Below are 22,324 nucleotides of genomic sequence, written 5' to 3'. Positions count from 1 at the left end.
TGAGGTATACAAGATAATGAGAGGCATAGATAGAGTCGATAGCCAGAGACTATTTCCCGGGGCAGAAATGACTAACACGAGGGGTCATAGTTTTAAGCTGGTTGGAGGAAAGTATAGAGGGGATATCAGAGGCGGGTTCTTTACACAGAGTTGTGAGAGCATGGAATGCGTTGCCAGCAGCAGTTGTGGAAGCAAGGTCATTGGGGGCATTTAAGAGACTACTGGACATGCACATGGTCACAGAAATTTGAGGGTGCATACATGAGGATCAGTGGTCGGCACAACATTGTGGGCTGAAGGGCCTGTTCTGTGCTGTACTGTTCTATGTTCTTGGTGTGCAGGTTCATAGCTCCTTGAAAGTGGGGTCGCAGGTAGAAAGGATAGTGAAGAAGGCGTTTGGTTTGCTTTCCTTTATTGGTCAGAATATTGAGTACAGGAGTTGGGAGGTCATGTTGCGGCTGTACAGGATATTGGTTAGGCCACTGTTGGAATATTGCGTGCAATTCTGGTCTACTTCCTAACGGAAAGATGTTGTGAAACTTGAAAGGGTTCAGTAAAGATTTACCAGGATGTTGCCAGGGTTGGAGGATTTGAGCTATAGGGAGAGGCTGAACAGGCTGGGGCTGTTTTCCCTGGAGTGTTGGAGGCTGAGGGGTGACCTAATAGAGATTTACAAAACTATGAGGGGCATGGATTGGATAAATAGACAAAGTCTTTTCCCTGGGGCGGGGGAGTCCAGAACTAGAGGGCATAGGTTTAGGGTGAGAGGGGAAAGATATAAAAGAGACCTAAGGGGTAACTTTTTCATGCAGTTTGGTCCGTGTATGGAATGAGCTGCCAGAGGATGTGGTGGAGGCTAGTACAATTGCACATTTAAGAGGCATTTGGATGGGATCTGAAGAGGAAGGGTTTGAAGGGATATTGGCCGGGTGCTGGCAGGTGGGACTAGATTGGGTTGGGATATCTGGTCAGCATGGACGGATTGGACCGAAGGATCTGTTTCCGTATTGTATATCTCTATGACTCTAAGTTGGGTGGATAAATTTTAATTGGCACAGACACAATGGAGCCAAGTGGCCTCTTTCTGTGCCGGAAACATTGCGATTCTGTAGAGTGCTGCAGTTGGATCCAGGTCCTTTTGAGACTGTGTAGTGTGCCTATGCAGTGGAAAGCTATTTTACATAGCTTAGGTCAGGTTTAAGGGCACTCATTTCCTTAAATATTACTTTGTTTTGGAATTGTGGAATATACTTGCGAATGAAGTGCTTGGGAAGCCAAAATGACTGGTGCAAGTACTGTGAACAGACCTTTTCCAGAAATATGATTGATCCTGGTATCGTTCCTTCAAGTGAAATATTCAGGTTCTCTTTGAATGTGAACTTTGACTCAATCAAACAAAATAAGACTTTGTAATAATCAAACATATTTGTCTTACACCACAGATAGGGCCATGTCATAATAGAAGAGTTAGGTTGTGTTACTCAAAAATGTAATTTATGCTTAACTAATTATTTTAAGCTCATATTTTCTAATTGGTCTGTTTTATCTTCGAGAAAGTGAGGATTGCAGATGCTGGAGATCAGAGCTGAAAAATGTGTTGCTGGAAAAGCGCAGCAGGTCAGGCAGCATCAAAGGAGCAGGAGAATCGACGTTTCGGGCATAAGCCCTCCTTCAGGATTCCTGAACAAGTGCTTATGCCTGAAACGTCAATTCTCCTGCTCCTTTGATGCTGCCTGACCTGCTCTTTTCCAGCAACACATTTTTCAGCTCTGTTTTATCTTAGGTCTTTACTTTTGAGTAATTTTCATCTGATCAATCTTATTTCAAATGGGAGGGTGAATAGACATTTGGCTACATACTAACTTTGGATGCTAGTGCTGTTGGCTCCTTATTCCATTGGAGAGTACCTTGCTTTGCTTCAAGATTGAAGAATGTGTCATCAATTTCTTCAGGCATGCTACCCCACTTAGTAAACTGATTTGTGTTTGATCAGTTGGACTTCAGTTAGATTCACTGACTGGAATTTTGTATCTGGTTGGGAATGTAATTTGAGCTTTTTAATTTAAATGCATATTTCAACATTTGATTAATTGGATATTATGGTATAAATATGGTGATGATTTAGTTAATTCAAACATTTTATCAAGCTATCTTGGCATCTTAGTTAGAATCTTACTAGCATCTGCAGTACTCACTTTCACCTATCTTAGTTAGAAACCACTCCAAGTATCTCCTAAACGTTGTTAATTAACTTTCCTTTAATGTTGGTAAAGGCATCCAGGGCCATGGATACCATGACATGGATTTGTTTGTGTAGTGTCAGGTAGGTTTAAACGTAAGTGTAAATGCTCGGTGTTAGATCTTTAAAAGTGTTTTTTTTTAATTGCTGAAATATTATGAATCTTTCAAAAATAAATCTAGGTAAAAGTAAGTTTTGTATGGCATCAACATCTTGATGACATTTGTTTTGTATAACATGACTTTGCTCATAATTTTTCATATCAGATTTTTATTTCTTAACCTTCAGAGCACAAACACAGCATGAAACAGTTTCTCGATATGTGATTTGTCTTCTCCAGGTTTTCATCTTCCAGATGTAAACTACTTAGTTATTTAATTTGCTGTGAAGGGATGCAATTAACTTTTTAGTAAGGGTTTGATAATGAAATTGTGCAGCTACAGAATACTTTTAATTAAAGAATGTAACAGAAGTATGAATTATGAAGTGAGAGGGGAGGCAGTATAAAATAAAGGACAATTCTAAACCGAGTGCGGAAACAAACAGTAAGAAAGTCTGTACAAGTTATTGAAGGTATAGGGGAAGTTGAGAAAATAGTTAGAATTCCAAATTCTATAAATAGAAGCACAGAATGCATAAACAAGGCAGTTATGTTGAACCTTTATTAAACACAGTGTCCCCATTTGTGGGCATTGCATTTTAGGATGATTCCAGGCATAAGAACTTGATTTATATGAAGAGGTTGGAGAAGCTGGGGTGGCTTTGAAAAGAGAGAAGGTTGAGAGGAAATGTGATAGATGTGATCAGCACAAAGATGGCTCTTGACAGATGTCAAACATTCCCATTGACAAAATCTGAGAGACAAACACTGTTTTGAGGTGGTTGGGAAAAGAGCCAAAGGGAACATGTAAAAACACATTTTTTTTTTTAACGCTGTGGCTGTGGTCTGAAATGCACTGCTTTTGAGAGTGTGGTCAAGGGAGATGCAACTTTTGCTTTCAAATGAGCATAAAACAAGCACCCAAACTTATGTGCAGGGCTACGGGGTAAGTGGGTTGAGCTAAATTGCCATTTCAGAGAGCTGACATGGGTTCAGTGGTCCTCCTCATGTATTGTCACCATCCATCAAATTTTTCTTGAGAGCTTGTTCTCTACTGAAACATTTTCAGCGATCTTGTAGAAATCTTCGTTAACCTTAGTAAAAATGAAACATTTTAACAGTTACTATTGTTGAGTACCCTTCGACTTTTCGGAAGATACAAATTTCAGCCTTATCATTTAAATATTCCAGTTGTAAGAGTTTAGCAATTCTCAGCAATATCAATAACCTTTTATATTTATATAATGCCTTTTAAGCAGTAAACTCTCTCAAGCTTGACGAGCTTTATCAGATGAAGATTTAACACTAATCCACTTTAAGGCAAAGACGACAGATGACCTAAAACTTGGTCAAAGAGTTAGGGTTTTAAGAAGCATCATAAGGTAAGAAGGAAGCAGCAGCAAAGAGTTTTAGCAAGACAGTTCCAGAGCTTGGTAGGTATTCACAGCTACAACTGTTAGGGTGGTTAAAATGGGAGGTGCGAGAGATGGAGGACTGCAGATATCTTGGAGTGTTGTAGGGCTGGAGGAAATTAAAGGTAATGAGGAGAAAAGCCATTGAGAAAGCTGAAACAAGGAATGAACAATTTAATATTGAGCCATTGCTGACCAAAGCTTAGCGAGTATAGGGGTACTTATGCATGGTTCTTGGTTCGAGGCTGAAATGTCCAGTAATGAATTGGAATAGTTGAGTCTAGAGCAAAGGCATAGATGAGTGTTGCATCAGCAAATGGGCTGCAGTAATGGCAGATTTGGGCAATGTTATGGAGGTGGAAGTAGATGGTCTTGGCGATGTCAGACTTGTGTCTGGAAGCTCACTTTGGGGGTGAGTAAGATAAAGTTGGCAAGCAGTTGTTAGCAGAAAGGTTGGAGTTGGCGACAGAATGGAGTTTTTGCCAAGACTGAAGGCTATCATTTTGATATTCCAAATATTCAATTGGAGGAAGTTTTATCTCTGCTGAAAATGTGTTGCTGGAAAAGCGCAGCAGGTCAGGCAGCATCCAAGGAGCAGGAGAATCGACGTTTCGGGCATAAGCCCTCCTTCAGGCGTTTTATCTCCTCCAGTACTGGATGTCGGGCAGCATAGAGACTGAGAGGGGATCCTGGGGCACTTGGTAATGCCACATAGGCTGCTTTCTGACCCACATTGCTTTTTGACTGTTAAGATTTCTTGCTGTTTGCACGCAAATAGCAAAGACACTTAATCCATTGTATGAAGGTAAGTATTATATTCTCGTGTTCTGTGGCAGAAATGCTATGTGCATTGACTTGAACTTATTATGAGAAGTCTTTGCTTTCTGATTTACTTTTGTTTATTCTGCACTTCAGAAACTAATTTTAACAGGTTACAGTTAGCACAATAAATTTATCTGCTTTTTCTTCCCAGGAGCCTAAATCCATCACTGATGATTACTTCAGAGAAGTAAATTCACGTCGGTCCCATGAAGTAGTGTTGAAAGAGCAGGAAAAGATGTTCCTGCAAGGCGGACCAGGAGTATATAAGGTAGTGAAGACTGGGCCTTCAGGGCACAACATCAGGAGCTGCCCTAACCTTAGAGGTATCCCCATTGGAATGTTAGTTCTTGGGAACAGAGTCAAGGCATTAGGCGAGGTATGGATTCATGAAAGTGTTATTGCAGGTACCAATCAACACATTAGAGCAAATGCTGCAAATTTGATGTCTTCTCAAGCTTTTGCATAATATTATAAGAGGACATCTGATATTGGTATAATTCCTTCATTAAGAAAATTAGAAATGATGCCTTTGGGTGCTGTGACAAATCGTGGAAGCTTTTATACCGTGCTAACCAAATTTGGTGATCTGAAGGCTCGTACTCTGCTTCTGAGCTGAAAAATCCTATGATTCAACATGATCTATTGCTTTGATTTGATTTGCTTCTGTGTATTCTACACTTAAGGAACTAATTTTCTTTACTGATTTAACTCTTGTTTATTGGATTGTCTTTGCAAATTAATTATAAAAAATACATTTTTATTCCTGTATCTCTCAAATTGCTGCAGAAATTTTGGTAAATATATTCTGGCTGCTCCTTTTATAATTTGAAAGCCAAAACTAAGCATCTAAATTGTGTTATGTTAGATTTTACTGAAATTATTATATTTCACAGAATCTAACAATTTTGAGTGTGTAATTTAAATGTCAAATTTATTCTAAATTTAGTAGTTGTAGTGAGTGTTAAGTGAAACAGTGAAAACTATAATTCACGCATTTTGAATCCTGTACTTACACTCAATAAATCTTTATCGCGGATCCTTATTTATGAAATATGGTTTTTAAAGAAATATTCAAGAACGATACATTCATGAGAAATAATTCTAAGACCTTTTTCTTAATAAAAAATCTGTTGGGCTGGAATTTGCTGAAAATATGATGGCATGTGAATAGCACCAACTTTTGAATGTTTGTTCATGAACAATTGGCTAGTAACTTGTGACAAGGAAAAGGTACCTTGTGAATTGCAAATGGTGAAAGCAGTGTCCATATTTGTTTTTCATGATATTAGTGAAGGTGCTGCATTTGCTTCCTTAATTGTCCACTGCCTTCATCATGTAGTTACTACTATTAATAATAAATACTTGTTTTCATCAACAATGACCTGCTATCAGAACTGAACAAACATAGAAATGATAGAGACACAAAACATTTAAACAATCGAAGCTATGCAGAGTTCTCTTGTTAACTATGAAATGGGACTAAAATGTCAATCGTGTATAATAATTGTTAATGACTTTCAATGATTGTCACCTCTAAATTTTTAAAATTGAGTAACTTATCCATGGTTGTGTGCATGGTACAGTGTCCTTCAGTTTTAAGTATTGAAGCCTTACAAAATTTAAATTCTTAATTTCCCACTTTGTTTCTTTTCTCTTTGTGCTGGATGTTTGTCTGCAGTTGGGGGTGGTGGTGGTGAGGGGCGTACTATAGGTCAAGTGGCAAACCCACCACTTTGCTAATAATGACCAAAAATATGGAAGGTGGGAAATCAGCAGCCTACTGTATGCAAATAAGTAATTGCAAGCTGCTTGAGCTCGTTCCAAGTTCAGTTTACCCTGATATTACACTATCCAGGCCATAAAATGGTTGGAGTGAGGAGGTGAGTAGGTATTCTGTTTTTCACAAGATGCTTAACAGAGTAGAAGATTGTGGACACTATCATCATTTGGAGGGCGGGAGGGTATGATGTGGTGGGGGTGGGATGCCCTTTTCCCATTGAAGACACCCATCCACTCCATTTGTCCATGCACACCTATAATAAGGATCTACAATCATCCCTTGATCCCCATCCTTCACTTCCATAAGTTGTCAAATCCATCCTGCCCAAAGCATTCCATTCCCCAAAATGTATTAGGTTTCCTTCATGGATCTGTGTGCAATCCTGCAACCCCCACTATAGAATTCTGTCAGGTGTTGCTCAAATGTTCTTCCAGACGTCCCCTCCTACCCACTGTACATTTCTGTTTCCTGTCTATCTCATTTCTTCCTTTCATTTCTCAGCACCTAAATTGATAGTGAATTTGTCCTCATTGTCAGTTCTTCCTCTCTTTATTTCTCCATATTTTTTAATGAACCTGTGCAGAAATGTTTTGATATATCTCTGGAGCATATGGGACTTGAATCCATGCCTTCTGGCCCAGAGGTAGGGACACTAACACTGTACCACAAGAGACCCGTTATTTAATCAACCTAGTTAGATGTGTTATTGTACAGTTCAGAAGCAGGTGAGACTTCAACCTGCTCCTTATACCATTCTATTTATTTCTTAGTCCTTTATCCTAATTGGTTGAGACAATATTGGTTCCATCATCCACTCAAAGTCCTGGGTGCCATGTTGTGCTCCACCTAGTATCAGCTCCTTCCATCAATTTGCAAGTTAAACTCATTTCAAGCGAAAGGTGAGAGGAAAACCTGAACTGTTCATGGTGCCATGTGTACCCCTGCTCCAGCAAATTCCAGCCTTTTGTGTTTAAAATCAGAGTGGCATTTTAGCAGTCAGTGGTTAAAAATTCAGAAATTCAATAGGCTATCATATTCCGACTTTGTTTCCTAAGTATTCAGCATTTTAATTTACACCACAGTGTAATAATCTTTAGGCTATAAAAGACCTTTCCAAGCTAAGGCATTTTAAATTGAGAGATGTAAAATATTTAAACAGTCTGAACTCTGCAGGCACCCAAATTCTATTGTTAAATATGGAGCAAGACAAAAGTGTTGTTTGTATAATAGGTGGCAAATCACGAGGGCATATGGATCCAGCTAGATAAGAACACCATGGTGGAATTCTGTGAAAGCGGTGAAGGTGAGGCCTGGTCCTTAGCCAGAGACCGAGGTGGTAATCAGTACCTCAGACACGAAGAGGGTAGGTGCTCATTATTCAGTTAATCACTTTGTGCCAAAGTAATTCTGTTCTCAGTGGTATTTTCAAAACATATTCAAAGTTGGAAGCTAAAGCTGATTATTTGTGATCCTACATACAAAAGTACAAATTGAATCTCTCAGAATGCCACTTGAAATAACAATTCCATTAAAATTATTTCATTATTCGAATTATTAATTCACACTTTACAGCCTGTAGTCTTGCATGACTTTTTCTGTGGGGAAGACTTTATTCCTTTATGATGTACTTGTACTAGAGTTTTTTCTCTTATTTCTCACCAGTATCTTGTAGCTGCATCTGTCTTCAGTCTGGTGATAACTATTTAATCTGCAGAGCTCATTTTCTAAAAACAGGTATAAAACAATTGTGGTTCAATTCCTTTAGTTGTGCCCAACCTTTGCTGGTAATGCACCAGCATTGCCACTATTTTGAGGAGCATCAGTGGTGATCTTCCTTTAGCTGTGAGAATCCGTGCAGGAACACATCATGCCTATTCAGTGAGTCACGTAATAAAGAAAGATGTTATGACTGGGTGAGGCAGGCTGTGGTTCAAAGACCTGCTCGGTTAAAGTTATCTATGGTGTAATCTGTCACGGTCTTGGGCAGAGATTTGTTTTAGGAAAATCCAATATTTTCGACCTTAACATGTCTGTACAGTGTCTTTCTTTTTGGTAAGAGTTGGCTGAAAGCATCAAAATACTAAGTAGTTCCAAAAACTAGTCTTTCAGAATATCAGGTGAAGGCTGCAGAACCATCCATTGTGACACTTATCATGTCCTGGTAAGAGCTTCCCAGGAGTGCCTTCACTGATCATTGAATCCTGCTTCTCTCCAGAGGAGCACATAAAAAAGAATTAAACAAAGCCTCGTAGGGAGACATGTTTAGGGCAGGTAGCCTTGGAAACTAGCTCTGCAATTCATAACTTAGTACATGAATGTCAACAGAATGGAGGCTGCAAAAGGTAGATTTATTTTCTTAGGTAGCAAGCATTCCTCCATATTTATTGCTCTCTACTAGGTGAAGTGATATAATGTGTTTACTGTTTTTGGAATATGTTTGTAAGAAGTATGTAAAGAAGTATATAAAGAAGGATCTTAGCTTGAAGGATGTTTTTACACTCAGGAATTTGATACAGTTCAAGCTTGCTACCTTCTAGTGTATCTTAGAGATGAGATAAGTTACCAAGAGTGAAACATAATTCACAATATTGTTGTTAGGCTTCAATTTCAGAGCCCCTTCCCAATGTGAACTCACCTACTGAGCCATTAAAATCTCATACTAAAATGAGACATCTGTTTTGTCAAAAGGCCTTGGACTCGAAAACATACTCTGAAAAGAATATTCCATTGCTATATGATGGTTGTTCTTTTCCCCTTTTTGCTCAACGCCCCTCTAGCAGGTATTCAGGATTAAATGTAACACAGAAACTGTCATTCCTTTGTTCCAGTGTAATCTCAAATATTTATGTAAGCATTTTGCACTTCAATTTCCAAGCAATACAGCAGAAAACCGCAGTTTTAAAACCATGATTACGCCTAGTAAATTTTGACCCCAGTGCAAATGTTAATTTTATTAAGCTGCCCTAACTTAGTTTACAATCTTGCCAAAAATTGCTTAAAATAATTTTCTTTGACAGAACAAGCACTGCTGGATCAAGCACCTCAAACACCACCACCTAGTCCTTTCACAGCTCCTGCTTTCAACAGGAGTGCAAGTGGAAACAATACTCAAGGATTTGACTACAGTCTTGCAAATGCTAAAGGTATGTGAAAATTATCATGTATTTAGTTAGAGGGGATCCACATACTGTAAATATTGCCCTGTTTTGTTTTGCTGCTTCATTCGAGTCAGTCTGTTCTGTGTTTCTCTCCTTTTCTAATTGGAATTATTTGGTTCATAAATAAAGAGAAAGAAATAGAATTCAGTCTCTGAAATAGCATTTATAGTAACGTTTGTTGGCAGAAATCCTTTAAGCTCTGGAATTTCCTCCCTAAACCCATGTGTGTGTCTCATTCTGTGATCTTGAAGATGTTAAATCAAAGGTAGTCATAAGAGATATACAGCATAGAAACAAATCCTTCGATCCAACTCATCCATGCTTACCAGGTATCCCAAGCTGATCTAGTCCCATGTGTCAGCATTTTGCTCATATCTCTCTTAACCCTTCCTACTGATGTACCCTTCCAGATGGTTTTTAAATGTTGTAATTGTATCTGCCTCCACCACTTCCTCTGGTAGCTCATCAAATGCATGCACCACCCACTGCATGAAAAGTTTGCCCCTTAAGTCCCTTTTAAATCTTTCCCCTCTCATCTTAAACCTATGCCCTCTAAGTTTTGGATTTGACTACCCTGGGGAAAATGACCTTGGCTATTTACCCTCTCCAAGCCCCTCATGATTTTCTAAACCCCTATGAGGTCATCCCTTGGCTTCCGACACTCAATGGAAGATAGCCCCAGCCTATTCTGCCTCTCCCTATAGTTCAAACCCTCCAATCCTGGAAATATCCTTGTAAATCTTTTCTGAACCCTTTCAAGTTTAACAACATCCATCCTACAAGCAGGGAGACGAGAATTAAACTCCATATTCCAAAAGTGGCCTCACCAATGTACTGTACAGTCACAACATGACCTTCAACTCCTGTACACTGACCAGTGAAGGCAAGCATGCCAAATGCTGCCTTCACCACTGTCTACCTGCAACTCCCACTTTTAACGAACTATGCATCTGCATCCCAGGTCCCTTTGTTCGGCAACACTGTCAAAATCTAAATACTACTTTAACTCTAAAACCTCTGATCAAGCTGTTGATTGTCTCCTCATCTTTCTCCCCATGCAACTTTGTGCTATTTTGTTTTATAATGCTTCTTGAAAGAGAGAAGGCTGTTCTAGATCTGGTCATGTCTAGCAGGCTGATTAATGACCTCAAAGTGAAAGTATCCCTATATAGCTCTTAATAGGGCTCAATAGGTTTCTTCAAACAGATAAAGTAGGTTATTTTCTGTGTGCTCCAGAATAATGTAGTCGTATACATTTTGGAGACCTGTTGCTGTCATGCACAACGGTGTTAGCTTTCCAAACTAAAAGATTGAAGGCAATCTATTATACCTGTATTTAATTTGGACCCTGGGTGAGAGGGCACCTTTGCCGTTAGAATGATGCTAGCAAGTTGGAGAAAACTGAAGGTACAAACACACTGTTTTATGTTGATTCTGATTGGAAAAATCATCACACATCATTATGTTTAACAGTTATACTGATTTGGAAATCCATGCACCATTTCCAGTGATAAGATATGTGTACTTGAGCTAATTAATGCTGAAAATGAAAATCTACTCTCTTTTCTTGGTACAGAAAATTGCTTGGAATGAAAGAGTCTTTCTAGTCCAGGTTTACTTGCACTCCTTTCAAAAGTGAATCCCAAAACTCACTAGCAATTTTCAAAGCAAATGTTGATAATTCTGTGGTGCCTTGTTTATATACATTGGCTTTGAGTCATATTATTGTATGCTGTATTTAATTATTTCTTGTTCACTCTCGTTGCTTCCATTTTGTGTTAAAACAACAGTTTATAAACTTGTGTTAAAAAGCTTTTGTTAATTGTATCCCAAACTTTTCTCTTAAAGATGAAATCACTGCAGACCTTGGCATAGGATCATTCACTGAGCCTGGTAAGTGTAGGGTATTATGATGGGGAATATTATGGAGTATTCATTTGCTTTTCACTATTCGAATAAAGGTAGGAAGGAATATTAATTTTTAATAACTATGGCAAGGTAATGTCTTCCATTCTCCTTCCAAAATAAAGCTTGTTTATTTTCCTAATTCAATGGAATCTGTTGAGCTTCATTTGCCCATAACTTTGTAAAATTGGAATATTATGAGTTCAAAACTGAATTTAAATTTGAAATTTGAATAATGTAGTTTACAGGACCATTCTTGCAATTTTGATTCATTTTGCATCCAAATAAAATTTTTTGGAAGATTCCAAATTTTAAGTTGGTTCTGGCGGCATGTTTGAGGAATCTAATTATTTTGTCTATGTTCTTTGTTGGTTGACTTCCAGAATTACTGGACTGTAATGTAAAGGTTCTATCTTTTTGTTTTCCATGTATAGAAGATATCTTAAGCACACCATGATTCAATAAACTAATTTTTATATTCATCATGACTTGATTGTTTCAGTTATGTGTATAATGTCAAGCTTTATAGTAACGTTTTGCACATTAGCATGCTGCCCATTGCAAATTTTTTTTAGTTGAGCTCCTTTGTCTAGTTCATAACCTTAACACCGTCCCTGGAAAGCAAGGATCTCAACTGACATATTTTCAGACCAAGTAGAGATCTAAAGTTAGCACTTATGAGCTTAGCAAGAGAAGCATGAAGTAGATTGGTAACATTAAGTGGAATATTTAATTTTCCCTCTGCGTTTTGTAGAAAAGCACTGAGCATCAGATTAACACTTCCTCCTGTGTGGTATGATTTAAGTTCAGGCTATTAAGATCTTAATGGAACCTGAAAACCCACTACTTCTACCATCTTGCAGTTGGACATCGATTATTCACTGAACTCATTCTCAGTCAGGCATTTTATCTCTTGGATCAATTTAACCTTCATACCTATTGTAGTGTTTCCCCAGATTGAGCACCTTGAAATTTCTCAAAATGACTTCCTGTTTGAGTTCTTGTTGAGGAATAGAAAATGAGGAACCTCTGTCACACCAACATCCAGTAATCACAAGGAGCTTGTGGTGGAGACCACTGGGCCAAAACACACAGTCACCACACAGCATCTTCTGATACACCTGTTCTTTAAAAACAAATCTTTTAATTAATCCTAAACAGTCAGGGCAAGGTCGGGTTGTGGATTCTGCACGATTGCCATTATTTTCATCTTTTGAGACTTTAACCCAAATGATATAGGTAGTAGAGATCAAATTGTCAAGTTATTTTGCAACCTTTACAGTTAACTTCTGGCTTCCAAGTAACTCAAAGACTTTTGCACAATCTCTTTAGAAGCTGATCACAGCGAAATCTTTTTAAGCCCCTGTGTATGTTACAGCTGATGCTTAGACCAGGGGCTCAAAAGTTATTATTGTATACTCAGGCTGCAGGATTCTTCAAAGTAGTCCATGTATTTACATTGCAGAGCGTGACTTGCACTAGAGTTATTTTGTAAATTAAACCAAGGTCACTGAGAAGTTAGATTTCCTTTGTAAATTCAACTATGACACTATAGGAGAACGTTTTATATCTAGTCTTTTATTCTGCAGAAGTAATCCGAGGTTCTCTGTTCACATTCTGTTATTGTATCTACTTGGAGCTGTACTTTCGAACATAATCTTTGTTTCTGTTTCTTAAGTTTGAAGTATATAATTGTCAGAATATGCTTCCAGGATGATTGCTTCCATATTTGCAACTCATCCACAGTTTTGGAAAAATTGAAATACACATGTACAACGAACATCCAAGGCAACAAATTGTTTTCTAATTATCTGTCCTCCTCTTAACTACCCCCCCCCCCCCACGCAAAAGAAAGAGTACGAACAGGGATAACCTTTTGTGAAAAGAGTCACTTTGTTTCATAAAAGCATAAATAATAGGAGCAGCCATCCAGCCACTGAATCTGCTTCGACATTTGATATAATCATGGCTGATTATCCAATTCAGTACCCTGTTCTAGCTTTCTCCACATTTTTTGATCTTGCTAACATCTATATCTAGCTCCTTCTAGAATACATTCAATGTTTTGGCCTCAGCTGCTTTCTGTGACGGGGGATTCCACAGGCTCGCCACTCTCTGGGGGAAGAAATGTTTCCTCATCTCAATTCAGAGGCCTATCCATATCCATAGCTTGTTATTCCTCTTTGTGGATTTCCTGCTCAGCAGGAACAACCTTCCTGCATTTCCCCTGTCTAGGCCTGTTCAAATTTTATAGGTTTGTTTCCCTCCTGTTTGTTTCTTTACTCCAGTAATATATTCCTAACTGATCCAATCTCTCCCTGCCATTTCCGATTTACTCATGTGAATAATTCCTATGTTGCACTTCCTCCATAACCAGAGTATCCTTCCTCCAGCGTGGAGACCAAGATTGTATACAGTACTCCAGGTGTGATCTCAACATTGTACATAATTTCAGGAAGATATCCCTGCTTTTTTACTTGAATTCTCTTGCAATGAAAGTCAGCATAACATTTATGTTCACTGCCTGTTGTATCTGCCTACTTACTTTCAGAAACTGGTATACAGGTCTCATTGCACCTCCCTCTTTTCTAATCTATTGCCATTCAAATAATCTATCTTCCTGTTTTTGCTGTCATAGTAGATAACCTCATATTTACCCATATTACGCTCCATCTGCTATACATTTGCCCAGTCACTCAACTTGTCCAAATCTCACTGAAGTATCTCTGCATTCTCCTTGCAGGTTACACTCACACCAAGCTTTCTCAAATTGTCCTAACATAGGGATCATATTTTGGCAATTGGTTTTTCACTATGCGCATTGCATTTCTCAGCAATTTAAGGAAAGCTCTATTTTGTATATAACACAGCTTTCTATCATATAGTTGTCTGTTTTCTAGCTTTGGGAATTGTCCTCTCCAGCAGGCTACTTCTGATTTCAGAATGGTGTCATCTCTGTGAAATTGAGTGTACAGATGGGCTTTTGCTGTCTGGCCCTTAATTGTCATTCAAAAGCTGCTTGAAACCTGTGTGGTGGAATATATTCTCTCTGTAGGTGCCATGCTGACTATAGAAATTTCAGTGGCAACAAATTAAAACTGAGCATTGAGATACCACAATGTTGGGTTAAAAAGCGAGTTCAGTGCATGGATCATTAGTTAAGTTCCTGTCTCTCTTTTGCAGCATATATTGAAAAATATTATTTCTGATTCAGGTGCTAGCAGCCCGCCAAATTGATGATCATATTTCAATTGGAATCTCCTGTTAAAGCATCACAGTCGATTGAAGCTGACATGAGCATTCCATATTACTCAGCAAGGTTAACTATAAATATTTAAGACACGGGAGAAGGACTGCATACAGTAAGACAGTGTCAGTGAAATCCCTGACCCCCCGAAACATTGTGAAGTATTGAGTTATGAAATGTAATGCAGAAAAGGGTGAATGGTATATTTTGCTAAGAAAAATGAGATTGAACATAAACAATGGACAAGTGTAAAGTGGAGGTTGAAGAATAGATCCTGAATAAAATTCAGTATCTTGTTATTTTTCTGAATAGATTCTTAGAACACACAAGCAAAGAAGTAATTGAATCTTCAGAAAAATCTCGTTCAGCCTCAATTGGAGTATCATATCCAATTCAGGGCACTACACTTTAGGAAGGACATGAAGGCTTCAGAACAGGCTGAGAAAAGATTTAGGAAGACTGTTCTGGGATGAACTTCTGTTACATGGATAAATTGTCAAAGTTGGAACTCTTTTCCTTGCAGAATAAGTTAAAGAGTCATGTAGAACAGACACTGACCCTTGGGTCTAACCAGTCCATACCGACCATAATCCCAAACTAAACTAGTTCCATATCCCTCTAAACACTTCCTATTCATGTACTTACCTAAATGTATTTTTAACGTTGTAACTGTAACCACATCCACCACTTCCTCTGGAAGTTCATTCCACACGCAAACCACTCTGTAAAAAGAAAGAAAAAGTTGCCTCTCATGTCTTTCTCAACTTTTTCTCCTCTTTTTCCATTAAAATATGTCCCCTAGTCTTGAATCCCCACCTGCTATTCACTTTATCTATACACTTCATTATTTTATAAACCTCTATAAAGTCACCTCTCAACATCCAATGCTCCATTGAAAGAAGCCCCAGCTTATCCAGTCTCTCCTCCATTCCCAGAAATATACTGATAAATCTCTGCTGAACCCCCTCCAGCTTAGTAATATCCTTCCTATAACAGGGTGATCAGAATTGACACAGAAGAGGCCTCACCAATTTCCAATGTAGCTTCAACGTGATGTCCCAACTCCTTTTACTCAATGAATGCAAGCATGCTAAATGCCTTCTTAACCACTTTATCTATATGTAATGCAAACATCAATGAGTTATGTACCTGAACCCCTAGGTGTCTCTGTTCTACAACACTTTCCAAGGACCTGCTTTTAATTATGTAAGTCTTGTCTTTGTTTGTTTTACCAAAATGCAATACCTTACATTTATTAAAGTTAATCTTCGTTTGTCTCTTTTCACCCCATTGACCCAATTGATCTCTTTGTAATTTTAGATAGCCTTCTTCACCGTCCATTGTACCTCCAATCTTGGTGTCATCCGCAAATTTACGAACTGTGCTTTCTATATTCTCATCTAAACCATTTATAAAAATGACAAACAAAAGTGGACCCAGCACCAATCCCTGTGAAACACCTGCTGATCACAGGTCTCCACGCTGAAAAGCAACCTTCCACCATCATTGTCTCCTGTCATTAAGCCAGTTTTGTGTCCAGTTGGAAAGCTCACTCTGAATCCCATGTGAACTATCTTTACTAATTAATCGACCATGTAGAACCTTATGAAAGGCTTTACTAAAGTCCAAATAAACAATGTCTCCTGCTCTGCCCTCATCAATCTTCCTCAAAAAAACTAAATCATGTTTGTGAGACACTTATCCCTCACACAAAACTATGCTGACTGTCCCTAATCATTCCTTGTCTCTCCAAATGCCTACACATCCTCTCTTTCAGAGTCACTTCCAACAACTTTCCCAGCACCAAAGTCAGACTTTCAGGTCTTTCATTCCCAGGCTTCTCCTTGCATCCCTTCTTAAAGGCACAACATTAGCCATTCTCCACTCATTGTCACCTCCCCCATATTTATAGATAATACAAATATTTCTGCAAGGGACCGTGCACTTTCCTTCCTTCACCTCCCACAAACTCCTGGGATACAGTGTTATGGACCAGGCCAGACCCCCTAAAAGCACTTCAAGAAAGTAGCCCAGACCCTAACATTGCTAGTTGCTTTAAGCAGGTATACAGTGGATATTCTAGGATAGATGCAGCTGGTCAAACCACTTTGTTTTAAACCAAAACAGAATTTGTCATTTGCCAAGGCCATCTCATATCGTCTCTGTGCCTTCCTGACCTCCCTGTTAAGAATGTCCCAATACTATACTCTTTAAGAGATTCATTTGAGCCACTTGAAAGGGTATTTGATACTAGTGTTCAGAATTGAAGATAGTCAGAAGAGGAAAGCATCTGAGAATTAGCAGATCCTAGTTAAAATGGCTACTGAGGAAACTTGGGAAAGAGCAGCATTTGCCTTCTATCGAAGTTGCTCCAGTCATTGAGAATTTTTCTAATGGCAGAATACTGTACACCTACTGCAGGACATCGAGATGTGTTCATAAGTTCTGTTTGTGAATCAAAAAGATCCTTTAGGTGGAGACACTTAGTGCATTGTTGCCACCACTGCACCTCAAAGAGCAGAATGAGTGGAATCCACACTTAATTTTCTCAATGTTAGTTATGAATAAAATCTGAAAATAGTAATAAGTCAAAAAGATTATGACTTGGAAGAATTTACATAGTTACACAGCATACAAATGGACCCTTTGGTTTAACACACATCCATGCTCTTAGTCCCATTTGCCAGTATTTGACCTTTATCCCTTCTAAACCCTTCCTATTCACATACTTATCCAAATGCCTCTTAAACGTTATAATTGTGCCAGCCTCCACCACTTCATCTACCAGCTCATTTATACACTACCATCTTCCCCAGAAAAGTTGTCCCTCAGGTTTCTTTTAAGTGTTTCCCCTCTCTCCTTAAACCTATGCCCAATAGTTTTGGATTCCCCTACTTTGGGGTGTGCAGGGGAATACTTGGCTATTCACCCTATCCATTCGTCGTCTTGACTTATTTTAATTATTTTGATGTGATGTAGTCTTAATCTTTAGTATCCTAGTAGTGAAGAATTGTCACACATACTTTAAAAGCTGGTTTGCAGTAATTGAGGCCAGATTATAGATTGTGGTTCATTCAATGTATGTGTTTTAACTTGCTGAGTAATTGTACGACAGTATGAAAAGTAGTTTCATGTTCCTCATATTTTCATACCAGTGTAATATCATTGGAATGCATCAATTCAGGGGGTGAAGAAGCCAAACATAGTCTTACTTAATTTTGCCTGCCGCAGGTGATCAACTGAGTGCCATACTGAATACCATTCAGTCACAGCCTTTCTTTACAGCTTCTAGCGTCTTTGGTCAAGCTGCAAAGCCTTCCTCCTCCCTTGTTCACAGCCCATTTGTGTTTGGACAACCCCTTTCCTTGCCGCAGTCTCAACCTCAGCTTCTGAGTAAGTCTGTCTGCCTCAGCTGCTTAACATATACTCTGTCCTGTTGCTTTAGTATTTTGGTTCTATATACTGTCTTCTATCAGTACAGTAATAAGTTTAATTTTAAACATGAATTTTGAAACATTTGTCTTCAGTGCACGTTTTACAGCATTTTGTTACTTGGTAGTCTGGGATGTTCCTTATTCAGAACATTTTTTTTTAAAATGGTTCCATTGCATTAGCTCTGACAATGTCCCAACATGTGCCACTAAATTGTCAGACTTAAAATTGGAAAGGAAAACCCAACTTGTACCTGGTTTGAAAACATACAGCTTATTGAAGTTTGTGTTTTACTTGTAAATCACTCTGTAAAGTGCTTCTTTGCTTATTTTTGCTGCTGAAGCATTTGTCATTGAACCTCTGCTGCTTATCTGCTAATGTCTTCCTCTGTAGACCCTTCATCACGCAGCCTTGCCTCACGTGAGCGCTCATGCAAAAGTAATGGTCCTTCAGGGCCTGGGTCAGGTGTCTGCTCTGTGTCTCTGAAGTCAAAGGGTGGGTATGCATGTAGTGACTTTAAAAAAAAACTGATTATAAGACTGCTGGACTCTAGCAGAGGATAATAGTGGTGCTTTAGCTCTTGCCTATGGGTTTATGTTGAAAGTATTTTTTTCATTTTTTTGCATTTCTACCAATATTTTGCATGTTAAAATGCAGAATTATTTATTGTTTCATGCACTTGCCCTTCTAAAACTTCTCGAGCCAAGTATTTCACTATTTTGCAGAAGAGCCAAGATATATTTTCACAATATTCTACATGGGTTTTAGTTGTAAAACTTTGAATGAAGCTCAGTGCTTTCCATTTACTGTTTGCTTCCAAGGATAGGCATGGAGATGAAGGAGAAGTGGTTGACAAGGTTCACCTCATGATTTTTAAAAATATTTGATGTTATGGTTGTTCAGATCAATCCAAAGTCTTGTGGACAACGTTGTAAAAAAGAATCAAGCTGCTGTTTTATGGTTCGGTTCATTTGAAAATATGGGGAGTAGCAGTATAAAAATTTAGTTTACCAGTGGCGGTTTTGACCCTGTCAATCAACTACCACAATCATTAGCTTAGCATTTGTAGCAGTAATCCTGTTTATTTTCATATAATGTTAACTGTGGCTGTATACCCTTCTTATTGATATGTCTTTGTTAATGGAGCCTTAAACCAAAAAAGTATTTATTTTTATGAAGTTTGACCTGAGATGCTTCCTACTCAAGCAAACCCATTATTGTTGTAAGACAGGAGGAAAATTACCTGTATGTTAATTTTACTCTTTATTCCTCAAATATGGTACTTTTAGTCCTGGAATTTCATTAATTTTTGCAGCTGGTCAGCAAAAATTATATTGAAATGGACTTTTTAAAAATTCACTCATGGGAGTCTAGGGCACTATATATTACCCATCCTAAATTGTCTTTGGGAAGGAAATGGTGTGCCGCCTTGAACCACTGTAGTCCATGGGGTAGATGCATTTATGATGCTGTTAGGAAGGGATTCACAGGGCGTTGACTCAGTCCTAGAAAAGGAAAAACCATATTGACCCAAGTCAGGCTGGTGTGTAGTTTGGAGCGACATGCACACATTGTGTTTTGTTTTGTTTTTATTTCAAACATAAAAGTAGTGAATGACTAATTAATTCTGTCAAAATAATTTTCAGGTGAGAAAGGAAGTGTTGTTTCCGGAAGACTATCTGGAACCTTTGATTTGTCCTGCAAACACAAAACTGAAAATCGATTGCAGAAGATTGAAGGTCGGATCAACAAGGCTGCTGCAGAGCAAACAAAGACAAAAAATGCAGAAAATTTGTCTGCAAACGAATCCCTTATGCTTAAATCAGACACTGCCAAATTGAGATCAGACTCTCATAGTAGATCCCTTTCTCCAAATCATAACACGTTACAGTCACTAAAAACAGACGAGAAGATCACTGCTGGACTAAGGGCAGAGTCACCAACACCAGGATCACGTTCAGTGTTGTCAAAACAAAAGTTATCATGTGGGAAAGGCAGCCCATCGAGCCCTAATTCTCCAAGGCCATCTTCTCCTCATGAGCGAAACTTAATTCATAAAGCCAACACGGCGACAAAAATTAGATTGGATCCACCACGAGAGAGATCAAAATCTGACTCCTACACTTTGGATCCTGATACAGTCCGTAAGAAAAAAGTTCCTCTGATGGAGCCTCTGCGAGGTCGATCAACTTCACCTAAACCAAAATTACTCCACAAGGAGGCAAAAACTGCTGCCAACACAGAGAACAGAACGCCATCCCCTCAGGTAGTGCAAGAAAATCTTCACAGTGAGATAGTTGCGATTTGTACATCTAGCACACTGACAACAACCAGTAATTCACATGCAGTTTCTGAAAAAATAGCTGAAACGCAGAATCCTGATGACTCCTCACCAAAAGTCCACTTCAGCATAGGAAAAGCCCCACCCAAAGAAGAGCAGGAAACTAGGTCATCTCCTAAAATGAGTCGGAAGATTACTGGCAGACACACTAGACCCAAGAAGGAGAAAATGGGAGCCATTTTCAAGGATGAAAGTAATTGTTCTGCTGAACCACCAAAGCAAGCAATGTCACCATCTGTTGCAGAATGTGCTCGTGCAGTATTTGCAGCTTTCCTGTGGCATGAAGGGGTTGTCCATGATGCAATGGCATGTTCATCTTTCTTGAAATTCAATCCGGATCTCAGTAAAGAGTATGCGCCAATGAGAAGCAGTCTTCACAGCCAACAAGGTATTGAAGAAAGAGAGACTAAGTTAAAGAATAGGCATTCATTGGAAATATCATCTGCTTTAAACATGTTCAATATTTCTCCACATGGTCCAGACATATCAAAAATGGGCAGCATTAATAAAAACAAGGTGCTCTCAATGCTTAAAGAGCCCCCACTGCCTGAAAAAAATGAAGATGGAAAGTCCGATTCAATGGGCTATGAAACTATGAGCCATCATTCTATGAAGAATAGATCCCCTTTGCCTCTTACTTTGCAGCATCTTGTTGCCTTTTGGGAGGATATTTCAATGGCAACCATAAAAGCAGCCACACAGAATATGATCTTTCCTAGCCCTGGTTCAAGTGCCATCTTGAAGAAAAAAGAAAATGAAAAAGATAACAAAAAGAGTAAGAAAGAAAAGAAGAAAAAAGACAAAGCAGAGGCAAGACCCAGAGGAAATCTTTTTGGAGAAATGGCACAACTAGCAATGGGAGGCCCTGAGAAAGACACTATATGTGAGCTGTGTGGTGAATCTCATCAGTATCCAGTAACCTATCACATGAGACAAGTTCATCCAGGTAAGTAAACTATTTGTTGGTTAATCCAGTTTAAAAATATCATATGTATCTACAACTCAAGTAAGTTTGCTTTTATTTGTCTTTGACCGTTGGTTCGGCTAAGATCTAATATGCTGTGAGCTGGTCGGATTAGTATGGCTTCTAGTTCCTCAGCTTTGCTGATTACATGGACTGATCATGGTCTCCACACATCTTCATCAGTAGAAGAATCTAAGTGCCAAATATGTTAGGAGGCATCACTGCTGAGCCTGATCTTGCTTTCATCTGACTTTCACAGATGAATAGGTATTGTAGGAAAAGCAGATAAAAGTAAGAATCATTGCAACTTCCCTACCTTTCTATTAAACTTCGCAACACATTAATCATTAATAGTGATCGTATTGCATTTGTGATTAGCTGGGAGACTGAATTCTTTTGAAGTTAACCTACAGCTCCCTTGGTATAGCGTAATAGAATAATACAGCACAGAACAAAGCCCTTTGGCCTATTAAGCCTATGCCAAATAATTTGGATAAGGGGAGGTGCTTTTCTTCTTTTCTTTGTGCATCTTCGTCCTGAACTTTCCTCTGCGTTGCTCATGGGAGCCTTCCCTTTTCAATTTCAAGTTTTCTAACATTCTTTTATTCTCTTTCTTCCTTTTGGTCCACATTACTCTATTCCTTCAGTTACCACCTTCACCAAACTCCTCATCTTAGAATATTTCCAATCCACTTTTGCTGTTTCTTGATGACTGACTAAAGATCCTTCTTTCCTGCCATCCTGAGACCTCCTTCATTGCTCTTGAGTTCTCTCCAACTGACCTTCTGCATTCCCATTCAGAATCACATTTCCCAACCATTTAATCTTTTTTTACTTTTCACAAGGTCTATTTCTTTCAGACCTGTAGAACGTGACACTCCAAATCCTGAGTCTTGATCATTTTTCATAAAATCTCTACTCATG

The 22,324-nt window shown here is 38.6% G+C and overlaps 1 protein-coding gene across 14 annotated transcripts in view; it reads left to right on the top strand.

Annotated features, from left to right (window-relative positions):
* The window catches only part of mycbp2 (MYC binding protein 2), a 199,675-nt gene that overhangs the window by 118,902 nt on the left and 58,449 nt on the right, over positions 1 to 22,324 (top strand). For 8 of the 14 annotated variants that reach the window (XM_043691414.1, XM_043691407.1, XM_043691412.1 and 5 more), the window contains 8 exons: positions 4,725 to 4,949; positions 7,584 to 7,716; positions 8,016 to 8,087; positions 9,371 to 9,496; positions 11,360 to 11,404; positions 17,895 to 18,056; positions 18,489 to 18,590; positions 19,742 to 21,382. In XM_043691414.1, coding sequence (XP_043547349.1) covers positions 4,725 to 4,949; positions 7,584 to 7,716; positions 8,016 to 8,087; positions 9,371 to 9,496; positions 11,360 to 11,404; positions 17,895 to 18,056; positions 18,489 to 18,590; positions 19,742 to 21,382 — 2,506 coding nt within the window. The remainder of the gene's footprint in view (positions 1 to 4,724; positions 4,950 to 7,583; positions 7,717 to 8,015; positions 8,088 to 9,370; positions 9,497 to 11,359; positions 11,405 to 17,894; positions 18,057 to 18,488; positions 18,591 to 19,741; positions 21,383 to 22,324) is intronic. The other 6 variants (XM_043691421.1, XM_043691413.1, XM_043691410.1 and 3 more) reach the window with 5 other exon arrangements.

Source organism: Chiloscyllium plagiosum, chromosome 6 (assembly GCF_004010195.1).
Source record: "Chiloscyllium plagiosum isolate BGI_BamShark_2017 chromosome 6, ASM401019v2, whole genome shotgun sequence".
Lineage (NCBI taxonomy): Eukaryota > Metazoa > Chordata > Chondrichthyes > Orectolobiformes > Hemiscylliidae > Chiloscyllium > Chiloscyllium plagiosum.
The sequence above is the reverse complement of the archived record's forward strand: the minus strand, read 5'-3'. Positions and strand labels throughout refer to the sequence as shown.